This window comes from Phascolarctos cinereus, unplaced genomic scaffold (assembly GCF_003287225.1).
Source record: "Phascolarctos cinereus isolate Bilbo 61053 unplaced genomic scaffold, phaCin_HiC Scaffold_4;HRSCAF=312, whole genome shotgun sequence".
NCBI lineage: Eukaryota > Metazoa > Chordata > Mammalia > Diprotodontia > Phascolarctidae > Phascolarctos > Phascolarctos cinereus.
In genome coordinates, this window is record NW_027555847.1 from 358,824,733 (window position 1) to 358,849,905 (window position 25,173).

The 25,173-nt window shown below is 38.3% G+C and overlaps 1 protein-coding gene across 2 annotated transcripts in view; it reads left to right on the plus strand.

Annotated features, from left to right (window-relative positions):
- Positions 1-25,173, plus strand: part of ADAMTS12 (ADAM metallopeptidase with thrombospondin type 1 motif 12) — a 534,685-nt gene that overhangs the window by 381,780 nt on the left and 127,732 nt on the right. For both annotated transcript variants that reach the window (XM_020995368.2, XM_020995376.2), the window contains exon 14: positions 5,859-5,979. In XM_020995368.2, coding sequence (XP_020851027.1) covers positions 5,859-5,979 — 121 coding nt within the window. The remainder of the gene's footprint in view (positions 1-5,858; positions 5,980-25,173) is intronic.

Sequence of the window (25,173 nt, forward strand, 5' to 3'; positions counted from 1 at the left end):
GGAAAGTTAGGACCTGGGCAAGTGAGAAGATTGTGTCCTCCACGGAATAGGCAAATTAGGAAGAGGGGAAAGTTGAAGGGGGCAGGTGGGGAAGGTAATGAATTCAACTTCAGAGATGTTGTTTAAGATGTCTATAAAACATAACATTATCTCTAATTTATCACATATGTGTATTTATTCATATATAGTTGTTTGCATGTTATCTCTTCCATTGGACTTCAAGTTACTTGAGAGCAAGGATTATAATGTCTAGAGGCCCCTAGGTTGTGGATAGAGAATAGGGCCCAGAGTCAGGAAGACTTGAGTTTATATCTGGCCTTAGACACTTATTAGATGTGTGACCCTAGGCAAGTCATTTAAGCTATGTCTACCTCAGTTTCCCCAACTGTTAAATGGAGATCATAAAAGCAGGATTTACCTCCCAGGACTGTTGGGAGAACCAAATGAGACATTTGTCAAGCACTTAGTATGTCTAGCACATAGTAGGTGGCTCATAAATACTTATTCTCTTTCCCTCTTTTGCCTTTTGCTCTGTCTTCAGTGCTTAGCACAATGCCTGACACATAGTAGACACCTAATAAGTGTTGGTTGACTTAACCAGGCTCTTCTCTGGGCTTATAAAGAAAAAATGAAACAGTTCAATCCCTCATAATATATAATTATATAATCTATAGGTGGAAACTATATGTATAAAGTATTGAAAATACATACAAAGTAAATACATGGTAATTTCCAGCATGAGAAGTGACCATTGGGGAATGGTCAGAATATAATGATTTGGTGGCAGTAGCAAATCATCTCTTGATCTGGTGATAAGAGATACCTATGCCCTTTTGGAACCATCTAGCTGAACACAAGACAACTTAATGATAACATGTAGTTCCCCCCCCCTTTTTTCTCCCACCTATGTATTCTTGGTGTATTCTAAGTGAGAGCATAACAGATCACATACAGAAGGTGTTTTGAGGTTTCCAAGTTGTTCTGTTTACAACAATCTTATGGAATATTTACAGCGAAAAAATATTACTTTCATTTTATAAGAAGGTAGTGTGATATATTGAAAAGGGCATTGAACTTGGAGTCAGAGGACCAGGGTTCAAATTCCATCTAGGCATATTACCTTGGGCAAGTCACTAAACCTCTTGGGCCTCAGTTTCCTTCTCTGTTAAAGATGAGTAACAGGTGATCTCTGAAGCCTCTTCTTAACTCCAAATTCTATTGTCCTAGATGAGGAAACTGGATCTCAGAGGGCTAAGCTATTTGCCTGTTGTCACACAGGTAGTGAATTAAAGTCATAGTCATAGATTTAAAGCCAGAAGGGACTTTGAAGTTACTAGTTCAGTCCCCTCATTTTCTAGATGAATAAACTGAGGTTCATAAAGCAGAAGTGACTTGCCCATATTCCCACAGATAGTAAGTGACTAACTGGGGTCCCAAACTCTTTAACTCAAAATCCAGCAGTCAATCCTCTGCATCAGGAGCATTAGAGTCAAGAATAAAATTCAGGCCTCATGATTCCAGATCCCCTTTCACCTTCAAGTCTAACACATTTTAGCAGTATTAAAAAAAAGTGTAACCCCTAATTAACTTATTTTCATAGAGGGCACAGTGGAAAGGAGGGAAAATTGAATGAGATATGAGTTAAAATAATATTGTATTTTCTTCCTTGGTATCAATTTGACACAACCTCTACTTAATTTTCATCTATAGAAATGTGATCACCCACTCAAAGGGTCCCCTATAAATCCTAGAAGGTCATGGAGAGAAGGAACATCAGAGATCATTTTCCAGATAAGAGAACTGAGGTCAGGTTAGGGAAAGTGATTTACTCCATGTAATTCAGCCAGGTAGTGGCAGAGCCAGGTGTTAAACCCAAGCCTTCTGATGATAACCCCAGTGACCTTCCTACTACAGGGTGGTTATTTTTCTTGTTTTAACTTTTCTTTGTTCTTAAAACATTTTATCTGCCCTGGCTCTGGGCACAGTATGAAAAAGAATACTTTAAAATGAATCAGCTTCTCGTTGTGCTGAGTTTTTCTGACTTATTCTAAATTTGGGAATGAATGAAGGACAGTGGGAACGTGATTTTTAAAGGTCAGCTTATTATGGTGCCCAGTCTTGGCATGATCACATCACTTTTAAATGTTTGACGTTTTATTCACTCACATCCATTGAATGGCCACATCTGGACAATTTCTTTTCTTCCATTCTTGATGAACAGGATTAAGTATCTCTTCCTTTGGTGATTACAAATATCTCTTCTAACCATGCAGTTGCAGTGTTTCAGGGATATATCGAACTAGGATGTCAGGGCCATTGCCCCATTTAGAGATGATGCTTCTCCAATCCTAGCTATAAGTTTCCCCCTTCCACCATCCTTTATTTCCTTATATATTTATGCCTCTTACCTATTTCTGGGACTGCCTCACTGTAAAATTCTTCCCAGAGGGTATGGATGAAAGTCAATCATGTGATGAGCCTAACGTTGAGTGCTTCTGAACTCCATTGGTCTGTAGTGGATGGGTGACTGGCAGTGCTCCATTTAGAAGCTTGGCCATTAGTGGTTCCCATCAGGTGGTACAGAGGTGATGGTCCTATACCTGTGTCACCATTGTAGAGCAGTCTTCCTTGGAACAAAGGAAGGAAGGAAGAAAAGGAAGGAAGGGAGGGAGGAAGGAAGGAAGGAAGGAAGGAAGGAAGGAAGGAAGGAGGGAGGAGGGAGGAGGAGGAGGAGGAGGAGGAGGGAGGAGGAAGGAAGGAAGGGAGGGAGGGAGGGAGGGAGGGAGGAGGAGGGAGGGAGGAGAGAGAGAGAGAGGAGAGAGAGAGAGAAGAGAGAGAGAGAGAGAGAGAAGAGAAGAGAGAAAGAGAGAGAAAGAGAGAGAAGAGAAAGAAGAGAAAAAGAGAGAGAAGAAAGAAAGAAAGAAAGAAAGAAAGAAAGAAAGAAAGAAAGAAAGAAAGAAAGAAAGAAAGAAAGAAAGAAAGAAAGAAAGAAAGAAAGAAAGAAAGAGAAAAGAGGAAGGTGGTCTTTAAAATGGACAGCAGTGGTTACATAGCCAGGAAAAATAATTCCACAACTATAGTCACACCTGGCAACAGTCATTCTAAAACCACTCTACCACTCACCCCAACTCTTTCTCCAAAACAAAGAAGGAAGAGCTCTGAAAATGCTCCATTCAGAAGACATATATGAACCGAAGCAAGATGAGGTAAGGAAGACCAAGAAAACAATAAACATAATTACTATAGCAATGTAGATGGAAACAATATCAACAGTAACAATAAAACATGAAACTGAATGTTGTGTAACTGTAATGATCAGGTTGCTTCTGTTTGTCCTTCTTTCTCGAAGAAGACCATGCCATCAGGGAAATGATGCCATGACATCCAAGTGAATTGGATTTAAGTGAGGGAGGGCTGTAACGATCAGGTGTAGCACTCAGGAAGAAAGAAGAAAAGACATCTCCTTCTCTTCTTTGAGGAAGTGGGGGACTATAGATTCAGAACACTACTTATACTCTCATACTCAGTTGACATATTGCTTGGTTTTGCTGAATTATTTTTCTCTTTCTTTTTTCTATTCTTTGTCATAAAATTCTTTGTCTGTAGAGAAGAAAGAAGGTCTCTAAAACCAAAAGATAGCAAAAAGTTTTGGGAAAAAGTATCCCCACCAAACAAAGCCCATGGGAATGATAACAGCTCCTATTTCTATAAGGCCCTAAACAAACTATCTCATTTGATCCCTACAATGTCCATGTCAGTCGGGTGCCTATTATCTTTGTTGCCACCATTTTGCAAATAAGGAAACTGAGGCCCAAAGACATGAAGTGACTTACCAGTTATTAGATAGCTAGAAAACATCAGAGGCAGAATTTGAACCTAGGTCTTCCTAAGTCCAAGTTTAGGCTGTATTCATCATGTCATTCTGCTTCTAGCCAGCACTCCATCCCTATAGTCATGCTTGGCACCCAGAGCCAACATTCAAACTTAAAACCTACTAATGCCAACCCTGAAGTGACTTCCCAACATCCTTAGATAGATCTGGGGAGTCATTTGCAGCTGCATTTCCTCTTATATCAAAGCATTCAGACCCTTAGCATCTTTTGTAGCTGAAAAAGAATATCATTGTATAACCCTCACGAGGAAATGGTATGGGCATGACATCAGGATTAAAATGACGTTGCCATTATAACATCCTAAGAAAGTAGCAACAGTGTATTTATTTTTAAGACATCATAATCATCAAAATATGACTGCTGTCAGAAATACAGGTAGGGTGAGATCTGTTGGAGAAAAGCAATATACATAGTTGTACACTGAATAACTGATGCACAAAACTGCCATTTTAAAATGTTTCTACTGTGAGAGCTAACATATATGATTTATAACATACATATATGCGTATGTATGTTTGTATGTGTGTATATATGTATACATACACATATATGCATACAATATATATACGCACACTTTAAACTCACATAAAGAAATATCATTGATTTTTACCATCACTATACTTTTCGTAATATTTGCCCTGGTTCCCTTCTTCTTACTTTTCTCCTACAGGGCTGGTTTCACTACCTTGACCACTAAAGATCTGCTTATAGGCCATGTTCATATTTGATAGAAGGTCAGATTTGGGGGGATGGGAGCAAAGCGAGACCCCTCCTGAGGGTCGCCTCTAGAAAGGGGGCATTTGAAACTACTTGAGGGTAGGACTGCTTTGTCTTCGTATCCCCAGCTTCTGACACGATGCCTGGCACATAGTTAGCATTCAATTAACGTTTGATGATTGCAACAAACGGAGAAAACTCATAATGCACATTATTTGTAATAGTATGGGGATATGTTCTACAATATTGTTATTTGGTTCTGTGATTATATGATAGGTTACAGGAGGCAGGAGGTCTGAGAAAGCTGCCTGGGCAACCTAAGGTAACACTGTGTAGTAGAAAGATTTGTAATCTGTGTGGTTAGGTTCAGATTTAGCCCTGCTACTTATTAACTGTGTTACCTTGGGCAAGTCACTCTACCTCTGTGAGATACAGTTTCCTCATCTTCAAAATGAGGAGGGTGGGCTAGATGATTCCTGAGGTCTCTTTGAGAATGAATGCCTATTGCCCTACAGGGCCATACTACATACAAGACACTTACTAGCTATATGACCCTAGGCAAGTCATTTAAACCTGTTTACCTCAGTTTCTTCATCTATAAAATGAGCTGGACAAGGAATTGGCAAACCACTCCAGTATCTCTGCCAAGAAACCCCCTTCCCCCAAAAAAAGGGTCACAAAGAGTTAGACACAACTGAAATGACTGAACAATAATAACAACAACAAAAAGCATAAATACAAAGTGAAAAATATAAATATATACAAAGTAGTTAAATGTAGGGTGGTTTGGGAGGGAGGGCACTAGCAGTTGAGGGAACAGGCAAGGCTCCTTGCAGAAGATGGTCCTAGAGCTGTGTCTTACAGGAAAAGAAGGACCATGATTTGGATCACTCCAGAAGGCGCCAGGGCATGCACATCCAGGAATCTGGGCTACAGTTACATGGATACTTGCATTTTAGCTATTGGTTCTTTGCTAGGGGTTTCCAGTCATGCCTTGGGAGATCCCTGATGGTTAGGAAAGGGTCCCATGTGTGCTGGTATTTGTTGACTAACTGACTGAATGACATTCCCTTTAATATTAGTGTAAGAGCCATCTGTTTCTTTTGCTACCACTGTAAGGCACTTTGTATAGCCCCTGATGTTATATAGCAGTGAAAGTAGAAAGTAGAAAGGAGACTGCAGAGTCAAAGGCTCGGTACAGTTCCTGATGGGTAACTCACTTAAATTAGAAACTCTCTTTTCCCTCAGATGGTTGGCTGTGACTATGAAATCGATTCCAATGCCACTGAAGATCGTTGTGGTGTGTGCCTGGGAGATGGCTCTGCCTGCCACACTGTGAAGAAGATGTTCAAACAGAAGGAAGGATTTGGTAAAAAAAAAAAATGGGACTGAGACAGAGTGGGGATAAAACTCAGCGGTTAACTAATATTTTCCCCCTACATGCTCTGATTTACTAAGGATAATAACTAGGATATTTACTTGTTTTCACTAGAATGTAATGAGGGCTCAAAGACCAGGTTCGGAGAAGGGTCTGCTATTTGAAATATCACTAAAAAGATCCTGCTAATGTGGAAAATATGCAAGTGACTTCTGCCCTCTTGTGGACACTTCCTTCTCCTTCCCCAAAGTGCCTCTGATTTTATTTGCTTCATCATTCTGAGCCTTGGTTTCCTCATCTGTAATAAAAGGGAGCTAGACTATATCATTTCTACTGCCAGTTCAAGCTCGAGGGTTTTTATGATTCTACAATCTTTCTCAAGCCATTTTGGCTTACCTTTGTCTGCCCTTCCCTATTAGCCTTTTTCATTGACTTGCTTTGGCTAAACTGACCTCAAGAGACGCAGCATGGTATAATGGATAGAATAATAGGCTGAGTTCAAATCATACCTGTGATATTTGCTAGATTGACAAGGGACCCTTGTTAAGTCATACAACCTCTTGAAATATCAGTTTCCAAATCTGTAAAATGGTAGGGTTGGATTAGATGGCCGATGAAGTCCTTCCTAGCTCTAAATCTATGATTTTATGATTATTAGAAATATCTGGACTATGTATAATCCTTGGGTTCCAAGAGAGAAAAAAATATTATATATTATATAATATGTCATTCCAACTCAGATTTCTCCATAGATAAATATGGTAAAACTGCTACCTTAGTGTTGAGACTGATTCTTCGGAAATTCTACATTCTTTGAAGAGAGGATGAATTTAGCCTAGGCATGAGTGAAGCAAATTCAAGGGTAACTCTCAGGGCAAGGATTGTGTGGTGGGTAAGAAGGGGGAGGCAGGGCAGGGAGTTTTGTGTGTGTGTGTATGTGTGTGTGTATGTGTGTGTGTGTGTGTGTATGTGTTGAAGAGATAATTGGATCATAGTTATAGAGAAAGAAGGTACCTTAGTGATCATTTAGTCCAACCCTCACTTTTTATGAATGAGGAAACTGAGGTTGCTATAAGTTAAACTACCTGCCCAAGATCATAAGAATTGGGATTTGAACTCAGGTCCTTTTACCCCAAAACCAGCCCTTTTCCCAGTATACCATGCTGACTCTTACTATTGGACACTAGCTATGGGAAGTCATTTCACTGTGTACACTCAAATGTAAACAAGAGGCAATTTTCTAATCCCTGCTCTGTCTTTAATTTTTTTGTGTGCTAATTGAATAAGTCTCTCTTTGAACTTTGGCTTCCTCATCTTTTAAATGAGCTAGGAAGTAGTGGTCTCTAAGGTATTTACATATGATGAAATTTAGTTAAATTCCATATAATTCAAAGCAGCTTCATTCTTTGGTTGGTCAGATGACCTGTTGCTCTTTAATTTTTGTTTTGAAAAAGGGATATTTTGAATCTGGTTAAATTCTCAATACCTGTTTTCTGATCCTTGAATTTTGAATTAATTAGGCTTCATACTAGGATGAAATATGATTACGTTATTATGAAATGATCATTGGACCCATGAAGAATGCCCATTGGGAGAATTGTATTCGAATTACTTCATTGACAGATTCATTCTGGGTGAAACATAATGTTTGAATTAGTTATTAGGAATGTAGTAACCCAGCATATTTTAAGTATTTTGTGATGATTTAAATGTTTTTCAGTCTTTTCAGAAAGCCTCCACTACGTAGCTATTTTCCATTTTTTTGCATTGTGAATATAATTAAATTAATTACAAAAGCATTGGTTTGGGGGTTCAAAAACAATCAACCTTTGTTTTCTTTCCTCCCTGCTCTGGCATTAAGACCTTTTGTAATAATTGAGGCAATCAGGCACAGTGTGGATAGAGAACTGTCTAACAGTGGGTTCCTGGACAAGTTACCTGACTTCTCTGTAGCCCAGGGAACTCTCTAAAACTATAGGTTATGGGACAATTTCCTACCTGTATTGAAAGAGGGAGTCTTCTCACTGAGGCTTCCGTACCAATAAAAGCACAGGTCTAAAAAAAATCAATATTAGAGTTAAAACATTGAAAACCAGATTAAGAATCTTAGAAGCCATGATCTTCATCCCTGCAAACTCTTGGGAAACTGGCCACCCTGATGCCTGCCTCAAGGTTCCTAACAGTTTTTTACTTTTGCGTAAGGATCTTTGATCTCTCTGGCTCCTTGGCCCTTTCTGCATTAATGCCTTCATCATGGTCAAGGCTTTTGTCCTTTGTGGTCTCCTCAATTTCTTGTTCATTTGCCATCTAGAATTCTCAAACATCTTTTTCTTTTCACTGAGTCATGGATACTTTAAGCTATTTCTGCACTTACTCATGTTGACAGTCTTGCCCAAGTAAGCATAGTAATGCACTGGAATCTTTTTCTAAAGTGACTTGGAAATGGAGCAAACAGCCACCTTAGGCTCAAAATCCTCCATTCTGGCTGACAACATTGATTACATTGCCAGATTGTCATTTCTTCTTAAGCTAAGTAAATGTAGTCTTGAAATACTGGGTGTTACTAGAGAAGCCATGCACTACAACCAACTCGCTCTACACAGAAATGCCAACATATGGCAGGGAAAGCAATTTGTCTCTGTTGCAGAATAATGGGACTTTCCTAAATAGGGAGTTTCCTTACTAAATCACTGGTACCAAAATTTCGATTGACTATTGAGGAAAATTGTCTTTCCTGAGTCCTGAAGGTACTGAGGGTCCATCCTAGATGTTTGGGCACCTAACTACTGTCTTATGTTGCTATCCTGCTGCTTCTCTATGTATATCTTATCTTGTTTCTTCCATAGAACTGTAAGCTCTGTGATGGAAGAGACTGTTTCTTTTGTGTGCCTTGTATTTCAACTTATATTTGGGAGGCAGCATGGTATAAATAGTGTGTTGGACCTGGAATCAAAAAGACCTGGATTCAAATCCTGCCCCATATTTATTAGCTGTGTGACTCTGGGTCTCAGTAGTTTCATCTGTAAAATAAGGATAATAATGGGACCTATCTCAAAGAATTATTATATCAAATGAAAGTATGTATATATGTATGTATGTATGTATATATATATATATACATACACACACACAGAGACATATGTGTGTATATATATACATGTGTATATACACATGTGTACACCTATAAAGAGCTTTGCAGAACTTATAGTACTATATATAATGTATAACCTATTATTATTTCTATTGTATCCCTAAAATATATGAACTATACTGTCCTCTTGAGTCCTCTGCCCCTTATCCTATTGCCAAACTTGTCCTGCTGACCCCTAGCCTTGGTTAACTCTCATCATCCCCTGCATTTGCTCCTATTCAGATACTTTTGGTTGAACATAGCTGGAGAAAATCATGAAACTGTGCTGAATGGGTCCTCTACAAGTTTGTTATATAAACTGAAGTGAGTTCTCACTATAACAAGTGTTCTTATTTGCATTCCCTAATTGACTCACTATCCCATTCACCACAAAGGCTTTTCCAAGCCTTTTTATTCTTCCTCAGACCTTTCATAGCTCCCCCTCCTAACCCCATTTTCAGCTGAAAACCTGACCTCATATTTCACTGAAAAAAAAGTGAGGTTTTTCTGCAAGAGCTCTCACTTCTCCCTTCCTATTCATTTCCTATCACTCAGTTGCCTTCTGCCACTATCGCTTCCTACCCCCTATCTCATATGAAGAAGTGACCTTTCTCCTTGCTAAGGAAAACCCCTTTACTTGCACAAGTGATCCCAATTTATTCAGTCTTCTCTGACTTATTGTTCTCTCCATTGTCCCCACTCCTTCACTATTCTGCAGTTATACACTGCTTACTGTCTCTTTTCCTACTGCCTCTAAACATACCCATATCTTCCCCATCTTCAAAAATCCCTCACTTGATCCATCCATCCCAGCCATCATTTTATATCTCTTCTCAGATCACCTCCGCCCTATTCAATAAACTCCATTGGCTCCCTATTAACTCCAAGATCAAATATAAAATCTTCTGACAATTGAAGCCCTTCATAACCTGACCCTCTCCTACCTTTCCAGTCTTCTTGTACTTTACTCTCCTCAGGTACTCTTCAATCTAGTACCATTGACTTCCTTGCTGTTCCTTCCACCATATACCTGATCTCCCATTTCCAGTCATTTTCAGTGGATGCCTCCTATGCCTGGAATGCTCTCCCTCTTCATCTCCGACTCATGAATTCCCTGACTTTAAATCCCAGCTAACATCCTACCTTCTGCAAAAATCCTTTCCTGCTTCTTTAATGCCAGTACTTCCTCTCTGTTGATTATCTCCAGTTTATCCTATTATACAGCTTATTTGTACATAGTTGTAACACACTGAACCCCTGTTAGACTGTGAGCTCCTTGAGGGCAAGGACTTCTTTTTTTGTTTTTGTTCCTTTATTTGTATTCCCAGCATCCATGATAGTTCCTGGCACATAGCAGTGCTTAACAAATGTTTGTCGTCTGACTAACCTAATACATTGCCTGTATTTTATAGATGAGGACACTGAAGCCCAAGGGATAGAGTGACTTTCTTAACATGATGGAGGTAGTGAGTAACAGAGCAGGGCTTTGTACTCAGGTCTTCTATACAAATTTAATTTTAAGTTCCAATAAGAAAACATCAAGAAGAAGGTGATCAAGTTTTGATTTAGAATAATAGTGAAGGCAAATTGATAGCTACATGCCATTTTATTGTTTCTTTGGTTACCTGAGTCAGATTTTTAAAAAATCTTTTTATCTTGCCTTTGACTATCTAGAATACCATTGTTCTCTTTCAACATGAACAACCCTAACCAGCCTCAGGAATTTTATAAGCCTTGTCAAAAAGTTAAATATTGTTCATCCTTCTCCTGGCCTTTTAGGTCTTCAGTTACTCTTCTCTCCTTTCCCCTCAAGGCTATGTGTTTTTTTTTTAAATCTGTGCTCTATGGCAAATAGTGGGAATCATTTCTAAAGGATGCCAAGCTGTTACCCTGACTTGGATAAATAGATGCTCCATTGACCTTTAAAGGTCATTGTCTTGGAGTTGGATTATGGTTTTACGTGGTATATTGTCAAGCAGTGTGCTTTTAAAGTCAGAATAATCCAGTCTTTGGACGTTGAGAGATGGCATTTTGTTTCGTGGTTGTATAACAAACACCTAAGAGAACTATGTTTCTGAACTGGCTAGCTAACCCCTACAAAATCCCCCAAGTATCATTTTAAAACTGAAAAGGGCTTTAGAGATCATTTAGTCCATCATCCTCATTTGATGGAGGAGAAAGCTGAGTCTTAGAGAATTTAAGGGTCTATGTCTTTCTTGCCTAGGGTTATATAGTTGTGTCTGAGGCAGGTTTTGAATTAAGTTCTTCCTGACTTCAATTCCAGTGTTCCATCTACCCTGCCACCTAAGATAAATTATATGGGGAGAGGGGTTAATTGCAGAAAACAATCAAATTATCCTACCCTCTTAAAGTAAGTGATAATATGCCTTGATACCATACAGAGATGAGAACACATCTCAGTAAACCAATCAAACTCTTTACATTAAATGTGGAAATGAAGTTGACACAATGTTTGGACTGCCTAAGGATACCCTGTGGGTGTCTGTAAAATGGAAGACCAGTTCAAAACCCCAAAGATTCAGGCATCTGGCAGAGATTTGGATTTTAGAGAATGAAAAATGCAATGAGAGTATTCAACTTAACTCTTCTGAGAAAGTCAGTTAGGGATGGAGGAAAGGTTTTTCTGCTTTGGCTTTATCTCTTCCTCTGCCACCTCTTCTGGAGGAGGACTTTGCAAAGGGCTTTAAAAAGTCCAGAAGATTTTGGATTTCCCGCTCCCTATAATAGGTTCATAGTATCATCCCACCGGGACAGACTGGCTGGCATCAGCATTTGCACTGATACCCATGGACAGATGACTGGACAGTATTTCACAGCTCTGCAAAGAACCAAGCAAAGGGATCCATGCCTAAGGAGAACATCATCAATACTTCACAAAGGAGAGAAAAACTTCTAGCAACCAGAAATAGTGAACTGCCCTTTTGCCACATGCATTTTCTTAATCTGAACCCAATTCTCACTGTATGAGCTGGTAGGAAAGTATGTCATGGATTTTTGAAGGGATGTTTTATACCCTCTGTATCACTATAGCACCAGAAAAACCAAGCATATCAATTGCCACAAGAATTTAAAAAATAATTTTTATAATTTTATTATAATTTTATTTAACTTCTATCTGTGCAAATGAATTTCCTTTTTTAATTTATTTTATTTTTTAATTTATGGAATAAAGCATTTCCATAACATAGTATAATAAAAAAAAAGATGATTGCACATGAGACTGCAAATCTACTATGTACAAAAAGATATTGTAATTTTACTATGAATATCATCCTACTACCGCTAGTAAGTGCAAACATACTGTCAGTTGATGCAGTTTGGTCCTTTGAGTTATTCTTAAATTCAGGTCCTTCTAAATACCCCCCTTCTAAAAGCTACTTAAGTCTGACTAACTAAATAATTCTCCACTGATAATCTGGGGAGGAAACACACTAGTGGGGGCTCATGTGCAAGAAACATATACGGGTAATTACAATCTAAGGGGAGGTTATATTATATATGTATATGTATATATACACACAGACATCTATATATCTATATATCTCCCCTCAGATTGTGATTACCCCTGTATGTACCAACACACCTAACAGCTCATTCCATTTTGTGCCATTGCCACATGAGAAACCCTTTAAGTCAGAATTATTCCTTACTTAGGGCACTATTCCTCATCTGCCATGCTGGTAATGGCAGCATAGCTACCTTCCTCTGGCAGCTCACTAACATATCAACATGGCCAACATAATACAGATGATATTAAATTGAGGTCATGGAGTATATGAAGATTTTTATTAAATCTTAATCACACAATAATAAATAACCTAAATACCAGTAATATTAGTCAACTGGACCCAGGCAGTTTGAGGCAAGAGCATGGTATTTCTTCTCCCAAACCAGCTCCTGGTAAAACATTCTTTTACTTCTTTAATAAATCCTTTAATGCATCTTTTTTTAAATAAGAAGAAGCAGATATATTGATTCTACCTTTCTATAGGTCACTTTTGATTTTTTTGCTCTAAATTTCTTCCTCATGTCTTGACTTCTGGAGATTTTTAACTCCTCAGATAGCTGCGGTTTTGGTGAGTAGGTGAGACTGCTGGAATAGTGCTCTGGAAGAATTGTGGGAAGATCCTTCTGACCAAGGGGTACAAATAGTCTACAGATACCACTATCAAAGGGGAAGGAACTCATTTCCTAAACAAATTGCCCCAGACCAAATCATCATCAATAAATTAAATGGAAAACTACAGTAAGTGACTTTTTCTACCCCAGAACTATAAAAAAGTCATCTATAAGCCCAAAGGCAATGGAAAGAAGGAATCATCAGAAATACAAGTGCCCATGCTCAGCATGACCAGGGATGGTAGTAAGCTTCAAGGCTTTGTATCCAGAGGTAAGAGAAAGTGGAAGACTCTCAAGAAAGCTTTAGAATAATTGGGAATCCATAGTGGGGACCTTGGAAGATACCAGGAACAGTTAAAACCAAAAGTGGCAGTGGCTAGTCTATGCACAATAGTACTCAAAACAGGACACTCCAGGCCCACATCCCTAGTACTTTGTCTTGAAATAACACAGGGGGCCCTGAAGATCCAGTGCTTTGAAAGGAACCTACCCCCAGAAGGTAGAAGTCTATTCAGGAACCTAACTGACCCAGATAGATACCAACAGGGGAAACCACCTCAATCAAAAGCAACAACAGTGGATGGAGCCTGGCCTTGTCACTAAGCCCAAACAAAAGAACTCAGGCTGGAAAGGTAATCAAGCAGAAGAGGCAGACCACTATAATGAACATTAAAAATGTTCAAAAACTGAACCACAAAGGAATGTATAACTCCATAAGAACAGCAAGCAGTGATTTAAAGGGGGGGGGGGGAAATGGATTTCCCACAAAGATTACATGAATGCATAGCAAAAATGAATCAAGTGATTAAAAAAAAATGAAAGAAAAGCTCTAGAGGAAAGACTTGGAAAGGAAATGCTTTAAACAGAAAGTGGTAAGCTTTACCTAAGTAATTAACTCCTTGAAAATGAGAAGAGAACAAACCAAAATGAAGGACTCCACGAGGCAGTAAGAAATATTAGAACAAAATCAATAGATCGAAAAACAGAAAGAAGAAAAACTAAGGTATCTGCTGTCCAGAACAACTGGAAAACAAGCCAAGGAGAGATCATGAGTCATCAAATTCCTTGAAAACCACAATTTTTAAAATGGCCTAGACACTGAATTTCAAAAAATCATAAATGAAAATTTTCCAAACCTGTTAGAACCAGAGAGTAAAATGAAAAACAGAAAGAATACACCCACTATGTCCTAAAAGAAACCACAAAAGATAAAAATCTCAGAAATGTAATAGTCAAAATAAAAAAATTTCACAAAGAAAATTATATCAAGCAGCCAGAAAGAATAAGCTCTAACACCAAAGAACCATAGTCAGGATCACACACAACCCAGCAGCCTCTACTATAATAAAGAGCTTGAAATAAAATATTCCAGTAGGAAAAAAAATTATAATGGCTTAGAACTAAGAATAATTTAATCCTGAAAAGCTGAGCAAAATCCTACAGGGAAAAAATGGAATTGAAATGGAATAGAGCACTTTAAAGAATTTCTGATGGAAAAAACTCCAATGCTGAATAGGATTATTGAAATACAAGCTCAAAAACACAAGAGAACCCTAGGCAAGTCACTTAACCCCAATTGCCTAAAAAGCAAAAACAAAAAAAACCCAAAACAAAACAACAAAACACAAGAGAAACTTATAAAAGTAATTGTATTTGATCAATTCAAAAGGTCTGTATAATGATAAAGGGCTAACATCCTAATGGAAGAAACAGTGTCACTTTAGAACTTCAATGTCTTCAAAAGGTATTGAGGGTGTTAAATAAGAAAAACAGAGCACAGGGTTCTGTTTTGAGGACTTTAAGAGGAGAAAGAAAAGAGATAGCAAAAAGAATACGCTAGTGTAGAAAGAAGGGAAGAAGTAGGTACAATTTGCAATTTCTCATAGTTGGACTATGTGAGATGTTGTTTGAACACAAAAAAGAGTGGGGGGCAGGGACAAAGCATCTGACAAAACCTCACTCTATCCAAAATCTACAAAGAAGAGTTGAACACACACAGAGTGTGGTGTAAAAATACAGCAAATGCAATTGGAAAATAACCAAGGATAGGGAGATAGTTGGTTAAGAGGCAGGATAACACTATGGAAGGAATAGTTCCAAGTGAAACAAGCACCCTGATCTCAAAGAGGAGATTAAAAGAAAAAAGAAAAATCAAGAACTGGAAACTAAAAGGATTCTGATCAACTAGGGAATGGTTGGATAAATTGTGATATGTGAATATAAAAGTATATTATTGAGTTGTAAGAAATGACAGGACTATTTCATAGACTCCTTAGAAGCATGAACTGATGCAGAATCAAGTAAGAAGATTGAGGAGAACACTGTGTACAATGACCATAGAATTGTAATGAAAAACAACCTTGAAAGACTTAAGAACTTTTCTCAAAGCAATGACCAGCCATTTCTCCAGAGGATCTATGATGTAGCATGTTACCTGCCTCCTGTCAGAGAGGTGATGGATTCGAGGTCTGAGAGGAGACATCCATTTTTGGACATAACTGCCATGTGGATTTGTTTTGCTTGACTGTTTATTCTTTACAAGGTGATTTTTTCCACCGTTCATTTGGGAATGCAGGTGAGGAAGGGGAATATCAAAAGTGATACAAAAAGAAAGAAAGAGGGCATTGAAACACTTTATAAAAGCTCACAAAGGAGTATGGAAGGTAGTTCAAAAGAGATCACAGAGAAGCAGTAAAGTTTTGGAAATGATTTATTATATACTTTCAATTGAGAGCAAGAGGTAGGGAATAGAAACTTACAAATACAATCTTTTTTTTTTGCATTTTACTTTATATGTGAAAATGCTCATTTGTTAGGTTCAGAATAATTTTTAAGGGAGGTTATTATACTGATGAAATAAATTAGGATTCAATGTAGAGCCAAAGTAATAGGAAGTCATATCCGATGAAGCACAGTTAATTGGAATTTGGGGGGGGGGGGTTCCCTTCATAAGCCAAGAAACCTTCAGGAGGATTCCATAAACCCCTGTATCTTGTCAAATAGTAATTGGACCTGAACCTACCTTGAGGGATTAAATGAGAATATAAAGTGGTTGCTCTCCTCAGAGAAAAGGACTCTCTTCACATAAAATGACATTCCAATCAATTCTTCTCCATTCAGGGGTCATCTCATTGTCTACTGGGCAGACTTTTTCTCCATCTCTGTCCTGCTGTTGTCCGTCTTTTGGCTTCTTCCCTCCTTGTTGACATTGCTAGAGGATGATCAGGGAGAAGGAATTGAAATGGCATTCACATCCTAGACTTCATTTGTTTTTTTTTTAAGTTTCCCTGAGAGAAAGATGAGAGATAATAATTATAAGTGAAAATGGGGTGGGGATTTTCTGTCTGTGGGTTTTATTTTACCATCATTAACACAACTAATCTGTGGGTTTTGTTAAGATCTGAATCATGAAAACCTCAGTGCTGTTGCCAAGAGGCTTCTCTACCCTCTACCCTACTGTTTCAATAGGTTGTCTTAGCAACAGATGTCTTCCTTTCTTTCTTTTTTTGCCACCAGATGCTGACACCTTTCCCTTTAACGCACATCTCTCTATTCTATGTCCTGTGCTGGGGCATGGAATCATAGAGTGACAGGATCTCAGAGTTGGAAGGGACATTAGAGGTCCAAATTATACTGGAGTGGGAATTATAATAGCCCAGAAAAGTGGTCACCCAGTACCAACTGGAATACTTTGAGTGATGTGCAATTCATTAACTCCCAGGGCAACTCATTCCATTTTTTATACTTCTCATTGTTATGAGGTTCTTTATAGCATGCCAAAATATATCTATTAGTAATTTCCACCTATTGTTCCTAATCCTGTTCTCCAGGATCAAGTTAAAAAGTTGGGGCAGCTAGGTGGTGCAGTAGATAGAACACCAGCCCTGGAGTCAGGATTTCAAATCTGGCCTCAGATACTTGCTAGCCATGTGAACCTGGGCAAGTCACTTAACTTTGATTTCCTCCCCAAAAAAAAGGTGGGAGGGAAGACTTCTAATTCCTCTTTCAAATGACCCTTCCAATATGTGAAGATAGATATCCCGTCATGTCCCCTAAGTATTCTCTTCAGGCTCTTAAAGCCCTCTTTCCTTCCTCTAACCATCTTTATCACCACCACTAGATATTCCTGCACTTACTGGTTTTCTTCTTAAAATGTGAGATTGGATTAGCAGTTTTGGCTGCCATATTGTAGTGTTGCCTCATGTTAACCTTACATAATCTTCCCAAAAAAATGCCCAGCCCTTTTTCACATGACTTATTGTCTACTCGTGCCTCTCCCATCCTGTATTCATGCTGTTTGTTTTTTGAACACAAATGTAGAATTTGGGATGGGGATTAGGCTTGCCCTGCTTGCCAAAAGGGTCAAATAAGAAGCAGAGGGTGAAATTTACAAAGACTGTTTGGTTAGCTGTAAATCAGACTGGGTTGCCTCTGAACTACATTCTAACTCTGAGAGTATGTGAATTTTCCTTTTTTTTTTCTAGCAACCTCCATTTCACTATCTCAGTGTTGTGGCCTATGAGGGTTTTGGGGGATCAAAATTCTTTCATATAGTGTATTAGCCATATATCTTGCCTTTATGATATCCTCCCAAAATATTAATCTCTCTATCTGTGCCATTACATAAGTCATCAAAACAAAATTTTTAACTACTGGATTTGGAATCAGAAGACCCACTGACTGTGTGACCCAGGGAATGCCACTTAACATCTCTGGGTCTCAGGTCCTTATTGAATTAGATTGCTTCTGAGGTCCCTTCTAGCTCTAGATCTAAAATCCTATGATCCAAATAAAGCCAGGGACTGACCCTGTAACATTTTATTAGACACTTCCATCCTGTTTGACATTGATCTAATTCTTACCATTTTGGAGGTTGTTTGACCAATTGTGAATTCACCTAATTCCATTATTTTATAATCTTCATTTGTCTATCTGGAAAGATTGTAGTATCCTCCTCAGAAATAGAAAAGTTCAAAAGAAGAATGGATTTAAGGGGGAAATACAAATGAATTATTCTTTGGACACATTGAGTCTGAGATGTTTGTGGTATACCCAGTTTAAATACCCTGTCGCTGGTTGGTGATATAAGGCTGGAGCTCAGGAGAGAGCTTGGGGCTGGTTGTATAGGTTTGTAAGTCCAAAGATGATAAAGTGAGTGCAGGGGAGCTGATGAACTAATCAAGTGAGAGGGCAGAAAAGAGAAGAGAGGCAAGGACAAAGCCTGGGAGGAGCCCTACAGTAAGGGGGGGAGATGATATGGATGATGAAACAGAAAAGAAGACTGAAAAGGAGCAGTCATACAAGTAGGAGACAAACCTGGAGAAAGTAGTGTGATAAAAATCAAGAGGAAAGTATACACTCCAGATAGATGCCTTTACTTCTGCCTGTTACCAGTCTGAGACTATTTTGGAATCTGCTTAGTAAATATATACAGAACCCTTTTATCAGAAGATTTTGACGTATAGAGATCAAGCTTTATTACTCCTGATGGTGCCCTGTGCTTATTACAAACCTTGCCAAGTGTTATGCTCCTGTATGTTTGTTTTTGTTCTTTGCTAGGCAATGGTATTAAGTGACTTGCCCAGGGTCACATAGCTAGTAAGTGTCAAGTGTTAGAGGCCAGATTTGAACTCAGTTTTTCCTGAATCTAAGGCCAGTGCTCTATCCACTGTGACACCTAGCTGCCCCGACACTCCTGTAATTCCTTACTGCATACTGTGAATCTATAAGTGCTCATTTCTTAGACCTTTTACTGGGATCCTTGTTCCTCTCTTCCTCAGTCTTGCAAGCCTGGCTTCCTAATCCCTGCTACCTGAACTCTTCCATCCTAAATGTCTTGTCTACTTCAAGCTAAAATACCTATATGTTTCTTCTTCCTCACTTTTACTGAGTTTCTAGGTCTTGGTTGCTGAACATTCCCAACTTATGGTGCCTGAAGCCAGACCCTTTCTTGTTTAACCAAATTTCTGACCATAGTCCTGGCCCCCTCTCCTATCTTGATTTCTGCCCAGTTCTAGACATAGCAATAAAAGCTGGAATTTGAAGAATGTTCTATAACTTCCATCTCAATTGTTAAACCATTTGGCTAAATCACTGCTTCTATCAGTAACTTCTGCTCCTCTAGCAACAATTAACCAAGACGCCTATGAAAAGACCACACACAGCATCTTAGTCTTCAAGATTCGTGGCATTACTCATAAAATGAAATCACTTAATCTGTGAGCATTGCTTATTAACAGATTTTAAAACTACAGTGTAATGAATTTAACTTTCTTGGCTTAATCACTTTAAATAAACTACAACTTCCCCTGCCTGGGATATACAGAAATCCAACTCAGTTTCAAAAGTGAAAGATTCAACATGGTTGAAAAAAAATTTTTCACCTTGAAAAAAATAGGATACAAAGTTCATTTCCAAACTCTACTCTACTCTAGTCCCCATCTCTTTAGCAGAGGAGCTACTTACAAAAGAAAAGTTAGAGAAGAGTATTTGGTCCTATTGTTCACTCTTTCTTTTACCCTGATTGTAGCACAATGGGTAGAGTGCCAGTCTTAGGGTCAAGAAAGCCTGCCTTCAAGTCTTGCCTCAGATGTTTACTTTCTGTGTGACTTTCAGCTAGCTGAGTCACTGAACTTTCCTCAGACTTAGTTTCTTCAGCTATAATGGAATGATGCACTTAGTAATTACTTCACAGCATTCTTGTGAGGATCAAATAAGATAGTGTATATAAGATAATAAGACTATAGCTCATGATGCTCAGCTTAGCTTTCTGAAAGCCTAGTTTTGTTTTCATTTAATATCTATCTTCTGTTGTGTTTTTTGGCCCCATCAAGTAGGGGCTTTTATTAAAGGCAAATGTCTGCCTGTCAAGGAGAGCTAGAGTTCATTGAGATCATAAATTGTTCTTTTGCTAGACTCTTCTCACATAAATCACTAGACCTTGGCCTTCAGTGAGAATTGCATTATGTGCTATCAAGTGACAGTATAAATCATAACAGAAAAGCAAGCCAGTGGCTATAGATTAATTGCCTGGGGTTGATATTATAAGCCATTTTTACTTTCATATCTTTTATTAAGAATGACAGAGATTGGAAACCAAAGGAATTTTGTCCAGGCTCTAGAGCATAGTTAAAAAGATTTTCTTTAGTTTGAATACTCCATTGTACCTTATCATTTGTTCAAAAGTTTATAGGCTGTTGGATACTCAAGGCTTTTATCGCTACCCTTTGAGAACCTAGTTGGTGGGTTCCCATTCTGGGCTTCCCAAGACTCGGGGATAGGCAGGTAAATCTTCTGCAGCAGCTGTATAGTTTCCTATTGACCCTTAGGGCTAGAGCTTCCTGCTGTGTCCCCTAGTCTACCTGGATAAGGACCTAATGGTTCCACTGAAGAAGCGAAGCTTAGAAAAAGTAGAAGCTGTGTGCTTAGGGGAAGAAAACTCACAATGGCCTTTAGATGTGAATTAACTGCTTCCCCTTCCCCTAAACCTCTCTAGTACATAGGCAACAAAAGGTCATCTTCCTGATGCTGGTTATAGCTGGAATAGGTGTTTCAGGAAGGTGGCCCTTGGGTATTTGTGATGAATATATGAAAGCAGAGAGAGTGGTTAGTTTAATACGTCTGTATGGAAGAGGAGAGAGTGCTGGCAGTTTTCAGGTGAGGATTGCAGGGTATATTAAGGATGCATTTGGGATATTCAAAGCACATCTCACCAGAGGGCTTAGGATGTCTGGGGCCTAAGGCAAACTTAGATTTGAAAATCATGAAAGTGTTTGAGACTGAAGGCAGCCTGAGAAGGTGGGTGTCTCCCATATACATCAAGTTGGCAAAATTGAGTGCCTGATGGGTCCACTCACAATCCCCACAGGGTGATTGTGGCATTTGAGGATAATAAAGTTTTTACATGCATGAAAAATCCACAAAAGGGAAAAACCTCATAAATGTGATCCATTTAGTAAAAGATTCCATCAAAAAGCTTATCTTGCGAGTCTTCAGAGCATCCAGAAAAGGGATACACGCCATTAGTGTGGGAAAGGGTTAATTCAGAGAAAAGCACTGAACATTCATAAGGGAGTTTATTCAGGAAAAAAATTAAATATGCAGTGAGGGTGGGAGATGATTCAACCAGTACTCACATTTTTTAAAGACATCAGAAAATACTGTTTGCATGGTATATGATTGACACAATTTGGAGCCCCACTAGGAAAAAAAACAAGCATCAAAGCATATGTGTGAGTAAGTACATGTCAACAGACTTTGGTAAAATTGCCAAAAAACAAATTTAGATGAATCTCTTTAATACACTTTACCCACATCCTTATTCCCACCATTCTCATCATCATCATCTCCAAACATATTTCAGTACTGTTCTAGGTTCTAAAGATACAAAAGATTTCCTGTCCCTCTCCTCAAGGGGAATCACTGGAACTCAAAAAATATATTTTTTAAAAAGTTAAAATTGTTTTTACATGTAATTAAGAAAAATAAAATAAAAACATTCTTTAAAAAAGAATAGGAGGGTCTCTATGGTAAGTATGTGAATGATAAAGACTCTCCGTGCTGTAAGAATTCAGAGGAAGGGAAAGCTCATTGATTGAGTGCTGGGACAATTGGAGAGGCATTAAAGGAAGGAAACACATTCCTTAAAATACTCAGGGGATCTGTAACCTCCCTGATGTGGATGTTCCCTCCAGTAATGCAGATTCTAACCCATCCATGCCCAGCCATCCTGTACTATTCTTGTTCAAGTTCTTCCCTTAATTTGCCACATGGGGTCATCCCCTCCCACAATGTGCTGGGGGCCTTTCTTGCTTTCTCCTGATGCCATAAGGATACCAGTAGAGTGTTGCTAGCCTCTCCTTTTTGGATTATGCAGTACTTTAAAGACATCCTTTACTCTGTTGTTGTTGTTTTTTTTAAATAATTCCTTATTTGTTATGTGTTGCAGTCTGATATGTGTTGTAATCTGCTCACACCTGCCATGTATCTCTCTGATGTCCTCTGAAGAATCCTTTTTTTTTTTAATTCTCCAGAGACTGTTGTATCCATGTCTCACAGTCATACAATAACATGGATTGAATACTGATATCAAAAAGATGGGCCTTTGTTTCTTGGGAAAATTGGGGGTTGATAAAGGAGCTTTGTAATTTTTAAAGGCAATCCAACCCACTCTCTTCCTTATCTATGACACCAAATCACTGTTTTGAAGCACTTTACATATATTATCTCATTTGATCCTCACAGGAACCCTGTGATATAGATTCTATTAAAATCCTCATTTTGTAGGCTCGGGAAGTTAATTGACTTGCCTAAGGTGACACAACTAATAAATATCTGAGGCAGGATTTGAACCTGGGCACCATTATATATGTGAATATATGGGTATGTGTGCATTTGTGTGTGTATATGCATGTACATGTGTGTATATATGTATGTATGTATGTATGTATGTATGTATGTATGTATGTATGTGTATACATATCTCCATAAGCATATCTGTGTGTATATCTATATAATATCCCTCTGATTGTTTGTCATAATCCAAATAATAGGCACTCCCTATTCCCTCGCTTTTTCCTTTTAGGATGATTAAGTTAAACTCTTGAGGAGTTGCAGGTTTTGTCTAGGAGGCTTGCAGTATTCTGGGGCTTGATACAACCAACACAGTGTCATCTGCAAAAAGGAGTATCTGAAGGACCTCCCACTTTATAGGAAATTCCTCCTCAACTTTGACTCTGCTTTGGACCATTTCCAGTGTGGGGGTAAACAGCTTTGGAGCCAAGTCAAGTCAACAAGCATTTATTAAGTGCCTACGATGGGCAAGTCATTGTTTTGGAGAGTATATACCTCCCTATTTTAAGTTTCACCTAGTATTTATGACTAAGGACTTTTCAGATAATGTAATGTCTGTCAGATCTTTCAAGTAAAGAATAGGTTATACTTGCTTCCTTCACTTCATTACTAACCTCTCACTTCTCAACCCCATACAATCTGGATTTCATCCTCATCAGTTTCCAGAAATAGCTCTACTCCAAGGTCTCCAGTGACTTAATTACAAAATCTAATTAAGATATTTTCCAATTTCTGATTCTCCTTGATCATTTTGCAGCTTTTAACATTGTTGGCCACTTCTTCCTTCTTCACACTCTCTTAATCTTTAGTTGCTGTGACATTGTTCTCACCTGATTTTCCTATTCCCATCTAACCACTCCTTCTTGGTCACTTCACTACCTTAAGTTTATATATCCCCCAAGATTTTGTTCCCTATCTTCTTTAAAAAAAAAAAAAAGACTGTACAATCTTTCCCTTGAAGAGCTCATTCCCTTGAAGATGCACATAGCTTCAGTTACTGACTTTAGGTAGAATATATCCCTGATCTTTCTCATGAGCCCCCATGCCTGAGAGACTCCTCTGTCTTTCGGTTACTTAAATCTAATTCATGGGCAAATCAAGATAGTACCCCATGACATCACTGGTCCTCTTCAAAAATGAAGGATGAATAATAATAAACAAATTTCTTGTAAAAAATATGCATGGTCAAGCAAAACAAATTCCTTCAATGACCATATACCAAAGTGCTTATGTCTCATTCCATACCCTAAATCCATCACCTCTATGTCATATTTCATCATAAGTCCTATGGAATCATAAATGGTTATTATGTTGATCCTAGTTTTTACAGCTTCAAAAGTGGTTTGTTTTTTACAACATTGTTATTATGTGAATTATTCTCCTGGTTCTGCTCATTTCATTTTTCATCAATTTATAAAAGTCTTCCAAATTGTTCATATTTATGATATTGATGCTACAGCATAAATTGTTCCTCTGGTTTTGCTCACTTCATTCTTCATCAGCTTATACGATTCTTTCCATTTCTCTTTGAAATCATCTATTTCCTCTTTTCTAACCCTTTGCCTGTATTACATTCTCCCTTGCATTATACTGTATTTATCTGTGTAAAAGTTACAAGCACTCTTCCCTTCCTCATGAGATTTAAGCTCCTGAAGGGCAGGGAAACTGTGTGTTCAGCTTTGTATTCCCAGCACTTATTATGGCCCGTTGCACAAAGCAGATAACACTTAATAAATGTTAACCCCATTGCTTATTTGAATATAAACCTCTCTGAGGTCTTGAAAGTTTATTTCATTTTTGTTTTTGTATACTTAGCACCTAACACAATGCCCCAAACATAGTAGGCACTTAGGTGCTGTTCAATGAATGATGAATGAAATTCAAATTCAGAAATTATTGTTAAGCATCTATTATGTGAAAAACACAGTGCTAAGTGCTGACTATAAGAAGACAAAAGACTGTCTCTTGCCTTCAATAGTTTATACTCTACTAGTGAGATACAACATGTATGTTGTTGTTCAGTGGTTTTAGTTGTGTCTGACTCTTCCTGACCTTATTTGGGGTTTTCTTGGCAAAGGCACTGGAAAAGTTTGCGCTTTCCTTCTCCAGCTCATTTTACAGATGAGGAAACTCAGACAAATAGGGTTAGGTGACTTGCCTGAGGTCCTGTAGTAGGAAGTATCTGAGGTCAGATTTAGCTCAGAAAGATTAGTCTTTGTGACTCCAGGCCTGTGTACTGTGCCACCTAGCTGCCCCACAACATGAATACACACACACACACACACACACACACATATGTATACATATGTGTGTATATATGTATGTATGGGTATGTATATATATATGAGTGTATGTGTATGCATGTGTGTATATGTGTGTATACATATGTGTGTGTGTGTGTGTAGATATATATGTAGATAGGTAGATAGATAGATAGATAGATAGATAGATAGATAGATAGATAGATAGATAGATAGATATGAAGTGATTTAAAGAGGAAAGGAATACTAGCAACTGGAGGGATCAAGAAAGACTTGATGAAGGTGGCAACTGAACTATGCTTT